Here is a 19,151-nt window from a genome sequence, read left to right on the forward strand (position 1 = left end):
CTCCTTCTGAGCTCTATGATTCTACAATATTCCATATGGGAGCCTGACAGTAACAATGCAACCTCGCGTCATTCTTAATCCATCCATCCTCTAATGCAGCTCATACTTTGCTTTTACTTTAAAGAGCTGACAGTCACCTGTAAAGCACATTCATATTTCAATATCATCCGCTGAGACTGGGCTTTAAATCCGGAATCTCTGGAGCACGAGTGCTGTACATACGGCCATTGTAAATACTGAAGAATGTTCACTTACGTTGGGTTCCCAGTTGCCCGACACTCTAGCCTCAATTCATCTCCCTCTCGCGCAAAGTTCCTGGAAAAATCAATCTTCACCGAAGGCACATCTATAATAAATCAAAAAGGACATGAGATAATGTGTAATGTATTTGATAAAGTACCACAGAACACACTTCTGACAAAGGTATTGGGGTATGTGGGCATATGGATAGAGAGATATTTGGAGTGCAGAAAGCAATGGGTCAAAGCTTCTCGGATTGGAAAGATGTGGTGAGCAGCACTCCACAGGTGTCAGCTGGGGCTCAGTGGGTCGCACTCTCACCTCTGAGTCAGAAGGTCATGGGTTCAAGACCCACTCCAGAGACTTGAGCACAAAATCTAGGCTGACACTCGCAGTGCAGTACTGAGGGAGTGCTGCACTGTCGGAGGGTCGGTACTGAGGGAGCGCTGCACTGTCGGAGGGGCAGTACTGAGGGAGCACTGCACTGTCGGAGGGGCAGTACTGAGGGAGCACTGCACTGTCGGAGGGGCAGTACTGAGGGAGCGCTGCACTGTCGGAGGGGCAGTACTGAGGGAGCGCTGCACTGTCGGAGGGGCAGTACTGAGGGAGCGCTGCACTGTCAGAGGGGCAGTACTGAGGGAGCGCTGCACTGTTGGAGGGTCAGTACTGAGGGAGCGCTGCACTGTCGGAGGGTCAGTACTGAGGGAGCGCTGCACTGTTGGAGGGTCAGTACTGAGGGAGCGCTGCACTGTTGGAGGGTCAGTACTGAGGGAGCGCTGCACTGTCGGAGGGTCAGTACTGAGGGAGTGCTGCACTGTTGGAGGGTCAGTACTGAGGGAGCGCTGCACTGTTGGAGGGTCAGTACTGAGGGAGCGCTGCACTGTTGGAGGTACCGACTTTACTGTCGGAGGTACCGACTTTACTGTTGGAGGTACCGAAGAGCTGTTAAACCGAGTCCTCGTCCGCCCTCTCAGGGGACATAAAATGGACTATTTCTGTGCTGGAACTCTCTATGATTCTATTAGGCAGTGTCACCTCATAAAGGAAAGAAAATTAAACAAATAAATACAGATGCAGAAGGAAATTCATTTTCACAGGTCTGAAAGCAAAATAATAAAAATGAAAGTTGTTCCTTATGTGTTTGTCCAGAGCAGATAAACTCTGAAAATACCAAGCCTCAGTTTTATTGGAGTTTTATAGAAGTGAAGGGGTCAGAGCAGGTCTCTCTTTGCAGCATTTCATAGTGTGCATCTGCTCACCTCCTTCCATCTTCCCTTCCTTCTACTATCTTCAGGCTTTTGAAACACAAACTGCGACATCACTTCATCACGACTTGCTGATTTACCTCATCTTCTCTCCGACTCATTGCAACCTTGGCCTTTGACCTTTGACCTTGGTTTCTCAATCATAAAATAGCATTTCAATCCCATAGGAACATTAGGAACAGGAAGAGGCCATTCAGCCCCTCGAGCCTGCTCCACCATTCAATTAGATCATGGCTGATCTGTACCTCAAATCCATTTACCCGCCTTTGCTCCAAATCCCTCGATACCCTTACCTAATAAAAATCTATCGATCTCAGTCTTGAAAGCTCCAATTGACCCCCAGCACCCACAGCCTTTTGGGGGAGAGAGTTCCAGATTTCTACTACCCTTTGTGTGAAGGAGTGTTTTCTGATTTCACTCCTGAATGGCCTGGCTCTAATTATAAGATTATGCCCCCTAGTTCTTGATTCCCCTGCCTGGGGAAATAGTTTCTCCGTATCTTCCCTATCAAATCCTTTTAACATTTTAAACAATTCGATCAGATCGTCCCTCAATCTTCTAAACTCAAGGGAATACAAGCTAAGTATATGCAACCTAGCCTCATAATTTAATGAAGCACTAACAGTATTTGAATGTGCTTATTATATAGTTAGTGTCACTCTGGCCTTTGTTGGTGAGTGTCAGGAGGAAAGGTTGCTTGCCGTGCAGGTAAATGAGGATACCTCCTTCACTCAGTATCGTGTTGGTCACAAAGCTCCATCCTTGTCCATCATTGTTGGTCTGGGGAGTGTCTCTCCCAGACACCAACCTAGTGATCATATTGCACAGTCAGGCCACAGCATACAAATGGAAGAGTGTTGGAGGTGCTTGTACTGACTGACCTCCCACCCTCTCTCTCTAGCACAGACACTGTCCTTTAACCTCTGGGATTCACGTTCAAATCCAGCCCACGCTGGAAGTTATTTTTATTCTGCTGGCTCTCAGAATCATGTGTGAAATGAATCAGCACAGGCTCAAACCGGCTCCCCCGGGTAACAGAAAACTGCTTCTAATTCGGTACTAACTGGGACCATGTTGGCGTTTCACACAGAGAGGTCACAGGATATGTGTGAAACGGAATAACATCATATTGATACAGGAGGGGGTGCTCGTCCGAGGCTGGGGCTGAGATGTTATTGGGGTAGAGGAAAGAGAAACTTACTCTGTATCTAACCCGTGCTGTAACTGTCCTGGGAGTGTTTGATGGGACAGTGTAGAGGGAGCTTTACTCTGTATCTAACCCGTGCTGTACCTGCCCTGGGAGTGTTTGATGGGACAGTGTAGAGGGAGCTTTACTCTGTATCTAACCCGTGCTGTACCTGTCCTGGGAGTGTTTGATGGGACAGTGTAGAGGGAGCTTTACTCTGTATCTAACCCGTGCTGTACCTGCCCTGGGAGTGTTTGATGGGACAGTGTAGAGGGAGCTTTACTCTGTATCTAACCCGTGCTGTACCTGCCCTGGGAGTGTTTGATGGGACAGTGTAGAGGGAGCTTTATTCTGTATCTAACCCGTGCTGTACCTGTCCTGGGAGTGTTTGATGGGACAGTGTAGAGGGAGCTTTATTCTGTATCTAACCCGTGCTGTACCTGCCCTGGGAGTGTTTGATGGGACAGTGTAGAGGGAGCTTTACTCTGTATCTAACCCGTGCTGTACCTGCCCTGGGAGTGTTTGGTGGGACAGTGTAGAGGGAGCTTTACTCTGTATCTAACCCGTGCTGTACCTGCCCTGAGAGTGTTTGATGGGACAGTGTAGAGGGAGCTTTACTCTGTATCTAACCCGTGCTGTACCTGCCCTGGGAGTGTTTGATGGGACAGTGTAGAGGGAGCTTTACTCTGTATCTAACCCGTGCTGTACCTGCCCTGGGAGTGTTTGATGGGACAGTGTAGAGGGAGCTTTACTCTGTATCTAACCCGTGCTGTACCTGCCCTGGGAGTGTTTGATGGGACAGTGTAGAGGGAGCTTTACTCTGTATCTAACCCGTGCTGTACCTGCCCTGGGAGTGTTTGATGGGACAGTGTAGAGGGAGCTTTACTCTGTATCGAACCCGTGCTGCACCTGCCCTGGGAGTGTTTGATGGGACAGTGTAGAGGGAGCTTTACTCTGTATCTAACCCGTGCTGTACCTGCCCTGGGAGTGTTTGATGGGACAGTGTAGAGGGAGCTTTACTCTGTATCTAACCCATGCTGTACTTGCCCTGGGAGTGTTTGGTGGGACAGTGTAGAGGGAGCTTTACTCTGTATCTAACCCGTGCTGCACCTGCCCTGGGAGTGTTTGATGGGACAGTGTAGAGGGAGCTTTACTCTGTATCTAACCCGTGCTGCACCTGCCCTGGGAGTGTTTGATGGGACAGTGTAGAGGGAGCTTTACTCTGTATCTAACCCATGCTGTACCTGCCCTGTGAGTGTTTGATGGGACAGTGTAGAGGGAGCTTTACTCTGTATCTAACCCTGTACCTGCCCTGTGAGTGTTTGATGGGACAGTGTAGAGGGAGCTTTACTCGGTATCTAACCCTGTACCTGCCCTGTGAGTGTTTGATGGGACAGTGTAGAGGGAGCTTTACTCGGTATCTAACCCTGTACCTGCCCTGTGAGTGTTTGATGGGACAGTGTAGAGGGAGCTTTACTCGGTATCTAACCCTGTACCTGCCCTGTGAGTGTTTGATGGGACAGTGTAGAGGGAGCTTTACTCGGTATCTAACCCTGTACCTGCCCTGGGAGTGTTTGATGGGACAGTGTAGAGGGAGCTTTACTCGGTATCTAACCCTGTACCTGCCCTGGGAGTGTTTGATGGGACAGTGTAGAGGGAGTTTTACTCTGTATCTAACCCGTGCTGTAGCTGCCCTGGCAGTGTTTGATGGGACAGTGTAGAGGGAGCTTTATTCTGTATCTAACCCGTGCTGTACCTGTCCTGGGAGTGTTTGATGGGACAGTGTAGAGGGAGCTTTATTCTGTATCTAACCCGTGCTGTACCTGCCCTGGGAGTGTTTGATGGGACAGTGTAGAGGGAGCTTTACTCTGTATCTAACCCGTGCTGTACCTGCCCTGGGAGTGTTTGGTGGGACAGTGTAGAGGGAGCTTTACTCTGTATCTAACCCGTGCTGTACCTGCCCTGAGAGTGTTTGATGGGACAGTGTAGAGGGAGCTTTACTCTGTATCTAACCCGTGCTGTACCTGCCCTGGGAGTGTTTGATGGGACAGTGTAGAGGGAGCTTTACTCTGTATCTAACCCGTGCTGTACCTGCCCTGGGAGTGTTTGATGGGACAGTGTAGAGGGAGCTTTACTCTGTATCTAACCCGTGCTGTACCTGCCCTGGGAGTGTTTGATGGGACAGTGTAGAGGGAGCTTTACTCTGTATCTAACCCGTGCTGTACCTGCCCTGGGAGTGTTTGATGGGACAGTGTAGAGGGAGCTTTACTCTGTATCGAACCCGTGCTGCACCTGCCCTGGGAGTGTTTGATGGGACAGTGTAGAGGGAGCTTTACTCTGTATCTAACCCGTGCTGTACCTGCCCTGGGAGTGTTTGATGGGACAGTGTAGAGGGAGCTTTACTCTGTATCTAACCCATGCTGTACTTGCCCTGGGAGTGTTTGGTGGGACAGTGTAGAGGGAGCTTTACTCTGTATCTAACCCGTGCTGCACCTGCCCTGGGAGTGTTTGATGGGACAGTGTAGAGGGAGCTTTACTCTGTATCTAACCCGTGCTGCACCTGCCCTGGGAGTGTTTGATGGGACAGTGTAGAGGGAGCTTTACTCTGTATCTAACCCATGCTGTACCTGCCCTGTGAGTGTTTGATGGGACAGTGTAGAGGGAGCTTTACTCTGTATCTAACCCTGTACCTGCCCTGTGAGTGTTTGATGGGACAGTGTAGAGGGAGCTTTACTCGGTATCTAACCCTGTACCTGCCCTGTGAGTGTTTGATGGGACAGTGTAGAGGGAGCTTTACTCGGTATCTAACCCTGTACCTGCCCTGTGAGTGTTTGATGGGACAGTGTAGAGGGAGCTTTACTCGGTATCTAACCCTGTACCTGCCCTGTGAGTGTTTGATGGGACAGTGTAGAGGGAGCTTTACTCGGTATCTAACCCTGTACCTGCCCTGGGAGTGTTTGATGGGACAGTGTAGAGGGAGCTTTACTCGGTATCTAACCCTGTACCTGCCCTGGGAGTGTTTGATGGGACAGTGTAGAGGGAGCTTTACTCGGTATCTAACCCGTGCTGTACCTGCCCTGGGAGTGTTTGATGGGACAGTGTAGAGGGAGCTTTACTCGGTATCTAACCCGTGCTGTACCTGCCCTGGGAGTGATTGATGGGACAGTGTAGAGGGAGCTTTACTCTGTATCTAACCCGTGCTGTACCTGCCCTGTGAGTGTTTGATGGGACAGTGTAGAGGGAGCTTTACTCGGTATCTAACCCTGTACCTGCCCTGTGAGTGTTTGATGGGACAGTGTAGAGGGAGCTTTACTCGGTATCTAACCCTGTACCTGCCCTGTGAGTGTTTGATGGGACAGTGTAGAGGGAGCTTTACTCGGTATCTAACCCTGTACCTGCCCTGGGAGTGTTTGATGGGACAGTGTAGAGGGAGCTTTACTCGGTATCTAACCCTGTACCTGCCCTGGGAGTGTTTGATGGGACAGTGTAGAGGGAGCTTTACTCGGTATCTAACCCGTGCTGTACCTGCCCTGGGAGTGTTTGATGGGACAGTGTAGAGGGAGCTTTACTCGGTATCTAACCCGTGCTGTACCTGCCCTGGGAGTGATTGATGGGACAGTGTAGAGGGAGCTTTACTCGGTATCTAACCCGTGCTGTACCTGCCCTGGGAGTGTTTGATGGGACAGTGTAGAGGGAGCTTTACTCGGTATCTAACCCGTGCTGTACCTGCCCTGGGAGTGTTTGATGGGACAGTGTAGAGGGAGCTTTACTCGGTATCTAACCCGTGCTGTACCTGCCCTGGGAGTGTGTGATGGGACAGTGTAGAGGGAGCTTTACTCTGTATCTAACCCTGTACCTGCCCTGGGAGTGTTTGATGGGACAGTGTAGAGGGAGCTTTACTCTGTATCTAACCCTGTACCTGCCCTGGGAGTGTTTGATGGGACAGTGTAGAGGGAGCTTTACTCTGTATCTAACCCGTGCTGTACCTGCCCTGGGAGTGTTTGATGGGACAGTGTAGAGGGAGCTTTACTCTGTATCTAACCCGTGCTGTACCTGCCCTGTGAGTGTTTGATGGGACAGTGTAGAGGGAGCTTTACTCTGTATCTAACCCTGTACCTGCCCTGGGAGTGTTTGATGGGACAGTGTAGAGGGAGCTTTACTCGGTATCTAACCCGTGCTGTACCTGCCCTGGGAGTGTTTGATGGGACAGTGTAGAGGGAGCTTTACTCTGTATCTAACCCGTGCTGTACCTGCCCTGGGAGTGTTTGATGGGACAGTGTAGAGTGAGCTTTACTCGGTATCTAACCCGTGCTCCATTCCCCAACACCAACATCCTCATGTCGATCAGCAAAAAGCTAAAAAAGAATGTGAACAGAATGATGGTTGTGAGGTTGTCCTTGCAGAATGTAATCCCCAAATTGTGAATGGGCTGTATTTAGATGGAATCTAATCTCATCACCTGACGTTCTACCTGTGAATGACCTTGTTGCTGGCAGAACAGAACCTCATTCAGGCAGGAACTAGTTGTTAATACACCCGGCCCACAATGCCTCGATCTAATTTCAGCACAAACACATATTTTTCCCGTCTCTGGTCTGCAGTTATTTCAGTGCCTGTACCTGTGGTGTGAGTGGTTGGAAGACTGAGCAGTAATATTCAGAAAGTAGCTTTAGTTTTCACTGGGAGTTCAGCTGCAGATCTCCCAACAAACCATAGCTGGTGGGGTCTCTCGTCCTTCTTTTGAAATTTCATTGTAGATTTAATGAAAAGGGCTGAGTGCACTCTCCTCGCAGAACCACTGACTGCAGTCAGGAAAAACACACACAGGAGCTCCCTTTTACAGCAGGGTTGTGGAACTTGACAATGAAACAGAGCAGAGGATGGGCTCTTGTGTCAGTTAAACTGCGGCTGCGATCTGATTCAGGGGCAGTTGTTTACAGTGATATCCAGCAAGGGCTCTGACAAGGTTCAAACGGGCAGGAAGAGCAAAGAGGCTAATCAAAAAAACAGTGTGCAGGTGATGAGTTTAGATTGTAGGGCGAAGGAAAGACTGAGGGAGGTGAGTGTCCTTAGAGAACTGTGCTCATATTATAGAAAGGATATAGAGGCACTGGAGAAGCTGCAAAAAAAAGATTTACTCGGATGATACCAGAACTGAGAGGTTTTACCTATCAGGAAAGATTGAACAGAATGGGACTCTTTTCTCTAGAAAAGAGAAGACTGAGGAGTGACCTGATAGAGGTCTTTAAGATTATGAAAGGGTTTGATAGGCTAGACATAGAGAAGATGTTTCCACTAATGGGGGAGTCCAAAACTCAAGGCCATAAATATAAGATAGTCACTAATAAATCCAATAGGGAATTCAGGAGAAACCTCTTTACCCAGAGTGTGGTGAGAATGTGGAACTCACTACCACAAGGAGTAGTTGAGGTGAATAGTATGGATACATTTTAGGGGAAACTAGATAAACACATGAGGGAGAAAGGAATAGAAGGATATGCTGATAGGGTGAGATGAAGTAGGGAGGGAGGAGGCTCGTGTGGAGCATAAACACCGGCATAGACCTGTTGGGCCGAATGGCCTGTTTCTGTGCTGTACATTCTATGTAATTCTATGGGAGGAGTTTTGTAGTCTTGCGATCCAGGGAAGGAATGAATTAGAGGGGGAGACGGAGAGATGAGTTTCGATTTCAGGGAGGAGGAAGAAAGGATCTTTGCAGATTAAAGAGAAACAAGACTAGACTGCTGGGCTTCTCGGAATCGGTGCAGCGTGTACAGTATAATCCGGGTATAATTGGAGCAGACACAGACACAGTCTGTCCTGTTTATTATATGTAGATTAATAACAACCTGGGAGTGAATTACCAGTCTATAATTCACTCCAACCTCAAGACGGCTCTTCACATAACACAAGCTCCTGAGATGGAATTACTGAACTGACCTCCAGACGTTTACTCTCTGCATAACATAGACTCCAGGTTACAAACTAATCTGTTGAGGGGAAACAGGAGCAGAGTGCTGAGTGTGAGTGAGATGAGAGGGAGCGAGGTGCTGAGTGTGAGTGAGATGAGAGGGAGCGAGGTGCTGAGTGTGAGTGAGATGAGAGGGAGCGAGGTGCTGAGTGTGAGTGAGATGAGAGGGAGCGAGGTGCTGAGTGTGAGTGAGATGAGAGGGAGCGAGGTGCTGAGTGTGAGTGAGATGAGAGGGAGCGAGGTGCTGAGTGTGAGTGAGATGAGAGGGAGCGGGGTGCTGAGTGTGAGTGAGATGAGAGGGAGCGAGGTGCTGAGTGTGAGTGAGGTGAGAGGGAGCGAGGTGCTGAGTGTGAGTGAGATGAGAGGGAGCGAGGTGCTGAGTGTGACTGAGGTGAGAGGGAGCGAGGTGCTGAGTGTGACTGAGGTGAGAGGGAGCAGAAACACTGTGCTAAACTTAACTCACAAACCTTGAACGAGGCCAGAGACTCGTAAAACTTTATTCCCGCAGGACAGTGGGTGTGGGGGATATTCCTCGACAAGGGGGTGGATTTTGGGTCAATGGGCATCTTTTGAGACGGAGGGTTAGAGAGATATTAACGGCACTGCATGGGGGTTATTCTGACTTTGGGCGATAGAGTAAAACCAGCGATATTGGACCAGCCGCCCATCGTACATCTCAACAGCAACATCAACCTGCGTTTATATAGACCTTTCAAATAGCAAAACGTCCCAAGGCACTTTACAGGAGCGATTATCAAACAAAATTTGCCATATAAGGAGATATTCGGACAGGTGACCAAAAGCTTGATCAAAGAGGCAGGTTTTAAGGAGCGCCTTAAAGGAGGAGAGAGAGGTGGAGGTTTCGGGAGGGAATTCCAGAGCTTAGGGCCGAGACAGCTGAAGGCACGGCCGCCAATGGTGGAGCGATTAAAATCGGGGATGCGCAAGAGGCCAGAATTGGAGGAGCGCAGAGATCTGGGAGGGTTGTCGGGCTGGAGGAGGTTACAGTGATAGGGAGGGGGTGAGGCCATGGGGGGATTTGACATGATACATTGACGTATAACGGGCGGCTGATCCGATATCGCCACTTTTACACTATCGCCCGAAGTCGGAATTACTCCCATGATTTTATTTCCTGGGAGTGAGGGGAAGGAACTCAGTGCTCCTCAAGGGAAGGGGGTAAATGGAAGGTGAGGGGAGCCCGTCATAGAATAACCTCACATAGAGTCTGGACGGAACCTGATATTTTCACTGCAATTTTCCATTCTTGGTGTTGTCTGTCTGTGGGGGAGACCCGCCCTGCCATGTGACAGCAATGTGTTTGTTGTTTTCTTTTTCAAATGTTACTTGTTACGGTCTCATGTTTAAGGGGGTCTTCCCTCTCTGGGGAGTTTGGTGGGTTCACCTGTCACACACCGCTCCCAGCTAACTATTGTTTTCTGACTGGTTACAAGGAGACAGAGGTGAAAGAAACTTGCCGCCTGCTTTTCCTTTCTTCTCGCCACTCGGGGTGATTCCCACTGACAGCCAGGCCGAGCTCAGGCACTCGTTAACCAGTGAATCACAGGACTGACCTCGTGTCCTCCTGCTCTGTAATATAGCTGTGGAGGGGCTGGCAACTGCTGAGTGAGACACAGGTCAATGTGGGACTCTCAGATTTTCCATGTGCAAATAATTTAAAGTGTCCCTTTATAATCTTTCATATCGGACGTCTGGGGAGAACACCAATGGTTTAGTTGTGGTGGGTTAATAATATTCCTCACTCTAGAAATCAAAAGAATGTATTACATAACACAAACATAAACGCATCTACATATATACACAATCACACATATACAATCACACATATACACATATATACACTGCTACACACATACATATATGTACAATCATGCATACACATGAATGCACACACACATAAATACTCACATACACCGCTACACACATATACATACACCTATTTACAGACATTTACACACTCGCACACACAATCTCATACACACTCATACACACACTCACACACAGAATTTTACACATGCTCGTACACACAATCTCATACACACTCTCGCACACACACACAGTCGCACACACAATCTCATACACACTCATACACACACTCACACACACAATTTTACACATGCTCGTACACACAATCTCATACACACTCTCGCACACACACACACTCGCACACACAATCTCACATAATCTCATACACACACTTGCACACACAATCTCGCACACACAATCTCGCACACACAATTTCACACATACTCATACACACAATCTCACAAATGCACACATAATCGCATACATTCTCTTACACTCACACTCTCTCACACATACTCATCTACACACTATCTCACTACCCCCCCCCCTCTGTTTAGACCCCTAGTGAAGTTGAGAGTCCCTCCCCATATATTCTCGATGCACTCAATGTGTCTCACACACGCAGTGGGGTTGATTTTGAATTGTGTGACCGAGTGGGAGAGGCCAATGGTCGGTTGCCCACACCGACGGTGAGGGGGGTCCCGGCTTCATTTAAATCTGGCAAGCGAACGACGGGGCACCAAACAGGCAGCCCAACAACTGAGGCCTCGTGATTGGGTCGAGGCGGCCGCCAGCGGGGAAGGGGGAGAGGGGAGGGGTGGGAGGTCACGATCGCGGAGGGCGGGGGTCCTGGGACGGCCGACAGCGAGGTAAGTCTTGGGGGTGGGGGAGGGGAGGGGGAAGGAGGAGAGGTCGCGATGGTGGAGGGTGTGGGGGTTCCGGGGAGGCAGCGGCCCAGGTTATTTTACTGGGCCCCATGGAGCATTCCCGCTCCTCCAGAGCCCACAAAATAATTCAACACTTTCCTTTGGCTCTTCCCTTCCATCGCCTGTGGAACTGGTCAGAGTGAGCCCAGCGCAGGGTCTGGGTCCAACCTAAAATAGCAATCGGGGTCCTTTTTACGTCAGAGGTCCCCGATTTCCATATTAAAAGGCGTCCATTGCCCGAATCAGGCGGGCGCTTTGGACACCCGGCATTCGGCCCCTTTCAAAATGCCGTCGGCCGCGTCGCCGATATTAATGGGTCAGCGAGACAAGGCATGGCGTGTCTGAGCAACTTAACAGAGTCCTTTGAGGAAATAATGGTTTATTGGTAAGGAAATGCAGTGGAAGTTGTGTATATGAATTTTCACAAGGCCTTTGATAAGGTGCTGCATAGGAGGCTTGTTGATAAAATTAAAGCACTAAAGGGAGTGTGAAAGCATGGACCGGAAGTTGGTTAAAGGACAGAGAATAGTGGTCAATAGATGTTTACTGCAGCGTTACTCAGGGATCTTACAGCGAATAATATCAAAATTTGCAGATTAAATGTGAGGAGGCATGTAAGTAACTGCAGGACAGAGACAGGTTAATGGGTTGGGCAGATAGTTTCAGATAATAGGGAAAGGAAATACACACTAAATGGTAAAACTAATGCAGAGAGCTTTAAGAGTTCAGACAGACAGATCTTGATAAAAATTGGAGGATGTTGATAAAGCTGTAAAATACCGTAGGGGATCCTAAGTTTATAAATGGAGGGATAGAGAAGAGTCACTCGGGTGGGTGAGAGTGACGGGAGGCTTCAGTTATGAGGGGTGATTTTGAGGCCACCCGCCAGGCAGAAAGGGGGTGTTAGCACCCTGAAAATGGTGGGGTTTGACTTACCACCCCATTCCTCTAATGGTGTGAAACTGTTTCCAGTGGCAGGAGGGTCGGTAACCAGAGGACACAGATTAAGGTGATTGGCAAAAGAACCAGAGGGGGAGATAAGGAGACATTTTTTTATGCAGCGAGTTGTTCTGATCTGGAATGCGTTGTCTGAAAGGGCGGTGGAAGTAGATTCAATAATAACTTTCAAAAGGGAATTGGATAAATACTTGTAAAGGAAAATTCTGCGGGGCTATGGGGAAAGAGCAGGGGAGTGGGACTAATTGGATTGCTCTTTCAAAGAGCCAGCACAAGCATGATGGGCCGAATGGCCTCCTTCTGTGCTGTACGATTCTATGATTGATATAATTACCAATAACTCTATGATGGATGAAATTATCATTGACTCAAAGTTTGATATAATTACAATTAACTTATTCCTGGATATTAACTAACCTGATGCATATAATTCTCAATAACTCAGTGATAGATATAATTACTAGCAAACCATTGCAGGATATAATTACCATAACTCATTGATGAATATAATGACCATTAACTCATTGCTATATATAAGTATCATTAACTCAATGGTGGATCTAATTACTATTAACTCATATATCAAATGGCTTGCAGTGTCTAATTTATATGCTGAGGGAAGTGAAGGCAGATTTATCACTGAATCACTGAATTTCAGTGGAGAAGAACACCATTTGGCCCATCGTGTCTGTGCTGGTGCTAGCTCCATGTCACAGCTCTCCACTTTCACCCCACACCCTGCCCTTTCCCCGTACCCTTTATTTTGTATATTGCCGAACAAATAACAGATGAGGAAAAGGGTTGTATCTTTTCCCCTTCTGAAGTTGTCAGACACTCTCCGAGCTGGTCTGTGACAGAGACCCGGCGAGAACATTGTGTGATTGGCTGTCCTTCACCTGATCTTCACTCAGACCTCGCCTGTCCAGAGTGACTCAGACGATTGTGGCAGGGGAAGTTAGATAGCTCAGGGAAAGTATGGGAAGAGAAAGCAAGTGGGATATGTCACATCCTCGACGAAGAGAAAGTGAGAAGCTACAAGAGGTAGTTAGGGTCAAGTGACGAAAAAGAATTGGTGAACATAATGAAGAGTCTTGTAAGGAAATAGAAACATCAAATGGAGAAAGAAGGCTGGCATTGTGAGAATAGGGAATGGGAAAGACCTAAGAAGATGTGAGGATCACACGGAGTTCAAGGTTCTGAGGAAAGAGTTATCAATAATGATTTGTACCCACGAGAAATGACTGTGGTAAGAATTTGATAAAAAGGAACATGGAGAAGGTAAGAAGATTTTTAAAATTCATTCTTGGGATGTGGGCGTCGCTGGCAAGGCCGGCATTTATCGCCCATCCCTTGTTGCCCTGAGAAGGTGATGGTGGACCTTCTTCTTGAACCACTGATACCAACTGAAGGACTTGCTAGACCATCTCGGAGGGCCATTAAGAGTCATCCACGTCGGTGTGGGACTGGAGTCACATATAGGCCCAGACCGGGTAAGGACGGCAGGTTTCCTTCCCTAAAGGACTTTAATGAATCAGTTGGGTTTTTAACGACAATCTTTCATGGTCACTTCACTGACAGCAGCTTTTTATTTCCCGATTGTTTAAACTGAATTCAAAGTCTCAAACTGCCCTGGTGAGGCAAGTGGCTTTGCGTCTATCAGCGGCTAAATGTTTCCCCAGAGCAGGTGGACTCTCTATGTTGGGAGAATGATGCAGACTAAAGGAATCTTGAGATTCGCTAGAAGCAGCCTGACTAAACGGTGATGGTTTTGGGACTGGACCAGCAACTCAAACTTCCAATCCCTCCCAGACAAGCTGTGAGACTGAATTCAAAAAATCAGGCAATTGTTGGTCTGGCACTAGTAAAATTCTGTTGTCGTAAAAACCCAACTGATGTCCTTCGGGGAAGGGAATGTGCCACCTTGACTTGGTCTGGGCCTCAGTGCGATTCCAGTCCCGCACAACCACCACCACCACAACAAAAACAACTTGCATTTATATAGCGCCTTTAATGCAGTAAAAACATCCCAAGGCGCTTCACAGGAGCGATTAAGAATCAAAATTTGACACCGAGCCACATAAGGAGATATTAGGACAGGTGACCAAAAGCTTGGTCAAAGAGGTAGGTTTTAAGGAGCGTCTTAAAGGAGGAGAGAGAGGGGGAGAGGTTTAGGGAGGGAATTCCAGAGCTCAGGGCCTAGGCAGCTGAAGGCACGGCCGCCAATGGTGGAGCGATTAAAATCGGGGATGCGCAAGAGGCCAGAATTGGAGGAGCGCAGAGATCTGGGAGGGTTGTCGGGCTGGAGGAGGTTACAGAGATAGGGAGGGGGTGAGGCCATGGAGGGATTTGAAAACAAGGATGAGAGATTTTAAAATCGAGGCATTTCAGGACTGGGAGCCAATGTAGGTCTGTGAGCACAGTGGGTGAAGGGAGAATGGGGCTTGGTACGAGTTAGGATACGGGCAGCAGAAATTTTGTATGAGCTCAAGTTTATGGAGGGTAGAAGATGGGAGGCAGGCCAGGAGAGCATTGGAATTGTCCAGTGTAGTGGTAACAAAGACATGGACGAGGGTTTCAGCAGCAGATGAGCTGAGGCACGGGCGGAGACGGGCGATGTTACGGAGGTGGAAGTAGGTGGTCTTGGAGATGGAGCAGATATGTGGTCAGAAGCTCAACTCAAGGTGAAATAGGACGCCAAGGTTGAGAACGGTCTGGTTCAGCCTTAGACAGTGGCCAGGGAGAGCAATGGAGTCGGTGGCTAGGGAACGGAGTTTGTGGCGGGGACCAAAGACAATGGCTTCAGTCTTCCCAATATTTAATTGGAGGAAATTTTTGCTCATCCAGTACTTGATGTTGGACAAGCAGTGTGACAAATGAGAGCCAGTGGAGGGGTCGAGAGAGGTGGTGATGAGGTAGAGCTGGGTGATGTCAGTGTACATGTGGAACCTGACGTGTTTTCGGATGATGTCGCCGAGGGGCAGCATGTAGATGAGAAATAAGAGGGGCCAAGGACAGATCCTTGGAGGACTCCAGCGGTAACGGTGTGGGAGTGGGAAGAGAAGCCATTGCAGGTGATTCTCTGGCTACGACTGGGTAGTGAAGAATGGAACCAGGTGAGCGCAGTCCCACCCAGCTGGACGACGGAGGGGAGGTGTTGGAGGAGGATGGTGTGGTCAACCATGTCAAAGGCTGAAGACAGGTCGAGAAGGATGAGGAGGGATAGTTTACCACGGTCACAGTCACATAGGATGTCATTTGTGACTTTGATAAGGGCCGTTTCAGTACTGTGGCAGGGGCAGAAACCTGATTCAAGGGATTCAAACATTTGCAGGAAAGATGGGCACGGATTTGGAAGGCGACAACACTTTCAAGGACTTTGGAGAGAAAAGGGAGGTTGGAGATGGGGCGGCAGTTTGCAAGGACAGGGGGGTGAAGGGTGGGTTTTTTGAGGAGGGGGGTGATGACGGCAGATTTGAAGGGGAGGGGACAGTACCTGAGGAGAGGGAACTGTTAACAATATCTAATATATCAATACCTACATTGGGCCAGGAAGGGAAGTTGGGTGGTCAGCAGTTTGGTGGGAAAAGGGTCAAGGGAGCAGCAGTTGGGTCTTATGGTCAAGATGAGCTCGGAGAGGGCGTGGGGGTAGATAGGAGGGAAACTATAGAAAGATGCGAGTTTAGGGCCAGGGCATGGGGGAACCATATGGGAAGTTTGATTTGGTGGGCGAGGTGAAGGAGGGAAGTGGCAGAGGCAGCTGAACGGATCGTCTCAATCTTAGTGACAAAGTAGTCCATGAGCTCCTCGTACTTGTTTTTGGAGGTGAGGGTGGAGGAGGCAGGGGAGAGGGGTTTAAGACAACAGTTTGTAGTGGAGAAGAGAAACCGGGGGTTATCTTTGCATTCCAGGATGATCAGTTTTGGCAGAGGAGAGCAGGACCCCATAGTGCTTTAAGTGGTCCAGCCAGATCTGTCGATGACTGGCTAAACCAGTTGTCTGCCACAAATGTTCAAGTCTAGCTGGTTGACTCTTAATGTCCTCAAGGCAACTTGGGATGGGCAATAAATGGGGCCTTGATAGTATCGTTCACATCCCAAGGGAAATGTGGGAGGTCTCTGGGGTTCCTCGCAAGCTCACACCTGACGGGGTAAAGCTAAGGAGGAGGGAGGGCAGAAAATTGTGGCGAAATGCTGTGTGGGAAGAAGGGACAGAGTATGTTTCTAAGTGTGTAAAAGCACGAGCTGCTTTGATCCTGAGGCAACTAATCCTATCTGGAGTAGAATTAATAATGCTACAATTCGTCTTGTGTCCCTGGGTTCGGGAGAGGAGAATCCGGCCAGAGACCCTGCTCCTGATCACTATTCAGGAAGTTTGGACTTTGGATGATCAGATCAGGTCACGGCTGCAAAGCCTCCAAGTTCTGGTAGCCTGCGACACACTGACCGGTGAACAGGTGAAGGTGACCGCCAAAATAAACAAATGGAACCCGTACCCCAGGGAGAGTCGGTGTCTGTGGGACCCGTACCCCAGGGAGAGTCGGTGTCTGTGGGACCCGTACCCCAGGGAGAGTCGGTGTCTGTGGGACCCGTACCCCAGGGAGAGTCGGTGTCTGGGGGACCCGTACACCAGAGAGAGTCGGCGTCTGTGGGACCCGTACCCCAGGGAGAGTCGGTGTCTGTGGAACCCGTACCCCAGGGAGAGTCGGTGTCTGTGGGACCCGTACCCCAGGGAGAGTCGGTGTCTGTGGGACTCGCACCCCAGGGAGAGTCGGTGTCTGTGGGACCCGCACCCCAGGGAGAGTCAGTGTCTGTGGGACCCGTACCCCAGGGAGAGTCAGTGTCTGTGGGACCCGTACCCCAGGGAGAGTCAGTGTCAGTGGGACCCGTACCCCAGGGAGAGTCAGTGTCTGTGGGACCCGTACCCCAGGGAGAGTCGGTGTCTGTGGGACCCGTACCCCAGGGAGAGTCAGTGTCAGTGGGACCCGTACCCCAGGGAGAGTCGGTGTCTGTGGGACCCGTACCCCAGGGAGAGTCAGTGTCTGTGGGACCCGTACCCCAGGGAGAGTCGGTGTCTGTGGGACCCGTACCCCAGGGAGAGTCAGTGTCTGTTGGACCCGTACCCCAGGGAGAGTCAGTGTCTGTGGGACCCGTACCCCAGGGAGAGTCAGTGTCAGTGGGACCCGTACCCCAGGGAGAGTCAGTGTCTGTGGGACCCGTACCCCAGGGAGAGTCGGTGTCTGTGGGACCCGTACCCCAGGGAGAGTCGGTGTCAGTGGGACCCGTACCCCAGGGAGAGTCGGTGTCTGTGGGACCCGTACCCCAGGGAGAGTCAGTGTCTGTGGGACCCGTACCCCAGGGAGAGTCGGTGTCTGTGGGACCCGTACCCCAGGGAGAGTCAGTGTCTGTTGGACCCGTACCCCAGGGAGAGTCAGTGTCTGTGGGACCCGTACCCCAGGGAGAGTCGGTGTCTGTGGGACCCGTACCCCAGGGAGAGTCGGTGTCTGTGGGACCCGTACCCCAGGGAGAGTCGGTGTCTGTGGGACCCGTACCCCAGGGAGAGTCGGTGTCTGTGGGACCCGTACCCCAGGGAGAGTCGGTGTCTGTGGGACCCGTACCCCAGGGAGAGTCGGTGTCTGTGGGACCCGTACCCCAGGGAGAGTCGGTGTCTGTGGGACCCGTACCCCAGGGAGAGTCGGTGTCTGTGGGACCCGTACCCCAGGGAGAGTCGGATTCTGTGGGACCCGTACCCCAGGGAGAGTCAGTGTCTGTGGAACCCGTACCCCAGGGAGACTCGGTGTCTGTGGGACCTGTACCCCAGGGAGAGTCGGTGTCTGTGGGACCCGTACCCCAGGGAGAGTCGGTGTCTGTGGGACCTGTACCCCAGGGAGAGTCGGTGTCTGTGGAACCCGTACCCCAGGGAGACTCGGTGTCTGTGGGACCTGTACCCCAGGGAGAGTCGGTGTCTGTGGGACCCGTACCCCAGGGAGAGTCGGTGTCTGTGGGACCTGTACCCCAGGGAGAGTCGGTGTCTGTGGGACCCGTACCCCAGGGAGAGTCGGTGTCTGTGGGACCCGTACCCCAGGGAGAGTCGGTGTCTGTGGGACCTGTACCTCAGGGAGAGTCAGTGTCTGTGGAACCCTTTGAAAGCATCTTTGAAAGTAGATAAATCACCAGGCCCGGATGTAATGTATCCCAGGCTGTTAAGAGAAGTAAGGGAGGAAATAGCAGAGGCTCTGACCATCATTTTCTGATCCTCCCTGGCTACAGGTGTGGTGCTGGAGGATTGGAGGACTGCTAACGTTGTACCGTTGTTTAAAAAGGGAGAAAGAGATAAACCGAGTAGTTATAGGCCAGTCAATCTAACCTCGGTGGTCCTGAGGGACAGGATAAATCATCATTTAGAAAGGCAAGGGATAATCAAGGACAGTCAGCATGGATTTGTTAAGGGAAGGTGGTGTCTGACTAACTTGATTGAATTTTTTGAGAAGGTAACAAGGAGGGTTGATGAGGGTAGTGCATTTGATGTAGTCTACATGGATTTTAGCAAGGCTTTTAGTATGGTCCCACATGGCAGACTGATAAAAACAGTAAAAGCCCATGGGATCCAAGGGAAAGTGGCAAGTTGGATCCAAAATTAGCTCAATGGCAGGAAGCAAAGGCTAATGGTTGACGGGTGTTTTTGTGACTGGAAGGCTGTTTCCAGTGGGGTTCCACAGGGTTCAGTACTGGGTCCCTTGCTTTTTGTGGTTTATATTAATGATTTGGTCTTGAATGTGGGGG

General features: G+C 50.0%; 1 protein-coding gene across 1 annotated transcript in view; it reads right to left on the reverse strand.

Annotated features, from left to right (window-relative positions):
- The window catches only part of LOC137326868 (cell adhesion molecule 2-like), a 386,985-nt gene that overhangs the window by 186,664 nt on the left and 181,170 nt on the right, over positions 1-19,151 (reverse strand). Inside the window, exon 6 of the mRNA XM_067992251.1 lies at positions 256-346. Coding sequence (XP_067848352.1) covers positions 256-346 — 91 coding nt within the window. The remainder of the gene's footprint in view (positions 1-255; positions 347-19,151) is intronic.

This window comes from Heptranchias perlo, chromosome 11, assembly GCF_035084215.1.
Source record: "Heptranchias perlo isolate sHepPer1 chromosome 11, sHepPer1.hap1, whole genome shotgun sequence".
Lineage (NCBI taxonomy): Eukaryota > Metazoa > Chordata > Chondrichthyes > Hexanchiformes > Hexanchidae > Heptranchias > Heptranchias perlo.